Genomic DNA, 1904 nt, shown 5'->3' with positions numbered 1-1904 from the left:
GGCCTCTCTGGTTCCACAAAACCGGCGTGAAGGCGTGATTGTAGCGTTACCTCTGTGTAAAAGCACCTGATCTAAATGTTCTCCTCTGTTAATTACTTAAAATCAGCTGAAAAAAGATGTTGTTCAGTTCCTTGATTGTTTTTCATCTTTGAAACAGGTGGAAAACTCCAAACACGAGGTGCACATATTGTGTTTTAGTCAATTATGTTACTTAAAACATGAATTATTTTCGTGTCAGTCGTGGTCCTCTTCACCCTCTTGTGGCCAAAATGAGTATCACAACAACAAACACCATCATCTGCTGCTGATGACTTTTTACTATTATGAGCGTTTCTCCTGCAGCACTGCTCTGATGACACGTCGTAGTGCATTTCTGCCATGGGGAATAACTATGTTCTAACTATTGTCTTATTCTGAACACTTCTATGGTGCTTCGGTGGTTCCTGGTAGACGGACCCTCCTCATGTTCTGAGGTTTTTGAGACTGTGTCCTGATCTGATGGAGGGTCCAGTGTTTAGACTGGAAACCCTCCCCATTTAGAAAATGCAGCACTAGAGCTGTTCTCCCAGACCGGCTGGACTCACGGTGCCTGCGGGGCTGCTTGGTCTGTCCGTGAGGACCCCCGTCCCCTCGGTCACTCTGCTGCTCTCGTCCTCGTCCGTCTTCGTCCGGATGTCTCTTCCTGCCGCGGCCCCGGAAACCCCCCGCCTGCTTCTGGCTCAGGTCGAAGAAGAACTGATGGGCCGGCTCCTGAACAGACGACAGGAAGGACAGACACAGAATAAAAATGGATCACATGACCACATTCAGCACCTCTAAGTGACCTGGAGTGTCATTTTCTTTTTAAAGGATCTCACTGGCAGTCATGATAAGAGCTGGTTGAAATAATAAAATGCTACTAGATTTAAAACCCTATACATGTAAATGAGGTAGGTTAGTTCACGTGTATTTATTAAGAACCTGAGCGGTTCAGACAGGACACGCCCCTCTGAGAGCCAATTAAAGAGCAGGCTTCAAAGCAGACGAGTTGTGAAAACATTTCCACAAAGATTTGACGAGTCATCAGATCGGCTCACCGATCAGACGGATTAGAACGACTACCAGCTGATAACAGTCTGTGGCTGATCAGCTGATATTCATAAGAAAGGCATGAAAGCTCTCGGTACCTCCTCCTGTGCGGCGCTGAAGTCCACCTTCAGTTTGTCGGTCTTGTCTTTGGCCGAGGCTCTGTACGGGTTTTCTGTCCCGTCCTTCGGCTGCTTCACCAGCTCCGACGGATCCATGGACTTCATGGGGACGATGTTGAAGGCGTACAAATACTGCAGCAGACAGACAGGCAGACAGACAGTTCTGGATGTGATGGCGTGTATCGTACGGGCCCGTTAACCAAAATAAAATGTGTGGCACAATTATCACTTGATACCCCAAAAACTCACGTTAAACTGAAATGTAACTCAAAACGTCATAACACAGCTATGTTCAGCACAGAGAATATGGATGAGATAAACCAGCAACACTTGCTAATATCAATCACAGATTGTCCTTATGGAAATGTTCCACACAGAATAAACTCATTCACTATTCAAGGAACTTTAAATGTTCTCCTTTTTTTCCAAATGAATAACAACACAATAAGATGCACTTCAACCTTCAAAGGATATGTTCGAGAGGATGAAGATCCTGGCAATGCATCTCCACACTAGTAGCTCAGTTCGTCACACGATCCACTTGGAGAAGAACGGTTCAATACAGCAGCGTAGTGGAGGTTTCTGCCCAGTCTGACAGCCGACAGCTTCACTTCCTCTTCGGTCTCGAAGCGCCACCATCCGGGTCACGGCAGCAAAGATGTAACCCAGCCCGTGTGAGATGGCGCCTCTCTACACCCGGAGACTCTGCGTTGTGTT

General features: G+C 46.8%; 1 protein-coding gene across 1 annotated transcript; it reads right to left on the bottom strand.

Moving 5' to 3' along the window:
* Nucleotides 1–283: 283 nt before the first annotated feature.
* LOC311032003 (CWF19-like protein 1) lies at nt 284–1315 on the bottom strand. Its single transcript, XM_084038606.1, has 2 exons — nt 1167–1315; nt 284–750 (listed from the first exon to the last, which is right to left on the bottom strand). The coding sequence occupies exons 1-2, from the start codon at nt 1290–1292 to the stop codon at nt 424–426; spliced, it is 453 nt and encodes a 150-aa protein (XP_083894732.1). The 5' UTR covers nt 1293–1315; the 3' UTR covers nt 284–423.
* Between the last annotated feature and the right edge of the window lie 589 nt (nt 1316–1904).

Source organism: Eutrigla gurnardus (genome assembly GCF_963514095.1).
Source record: "Eutrigla gurnardus genome assembly, chromosome: 21".
NCBI lineage: Eukaryota > Metazoa > Chordata > Actinopteri > Perciformes > Triglidae > Eutrigla > Eutrigla gurnardus.
The sequence above is the reverse complement of the archived record's forward strand: the minus strand, read 5'-3'. Positions and strand labels throughout refer to the sequence as shown.

Coding starts and splice junctions, on each gene's coding strand:
- LOC311032003 (XM_084038606.1), bottom strand. CDS start 1,292: ATGAAGTCCATGGATCCGTCGGAGCTGGTGAAGCAGCCGAAGGACGGG. Junction 751..1,166: donor TCAGCGCCGCACAGGAGGAG/GTACCGAGAGCT, acceptor TCGTCTGTTCAG/GAGCCGGCCCATCAGTTCTT.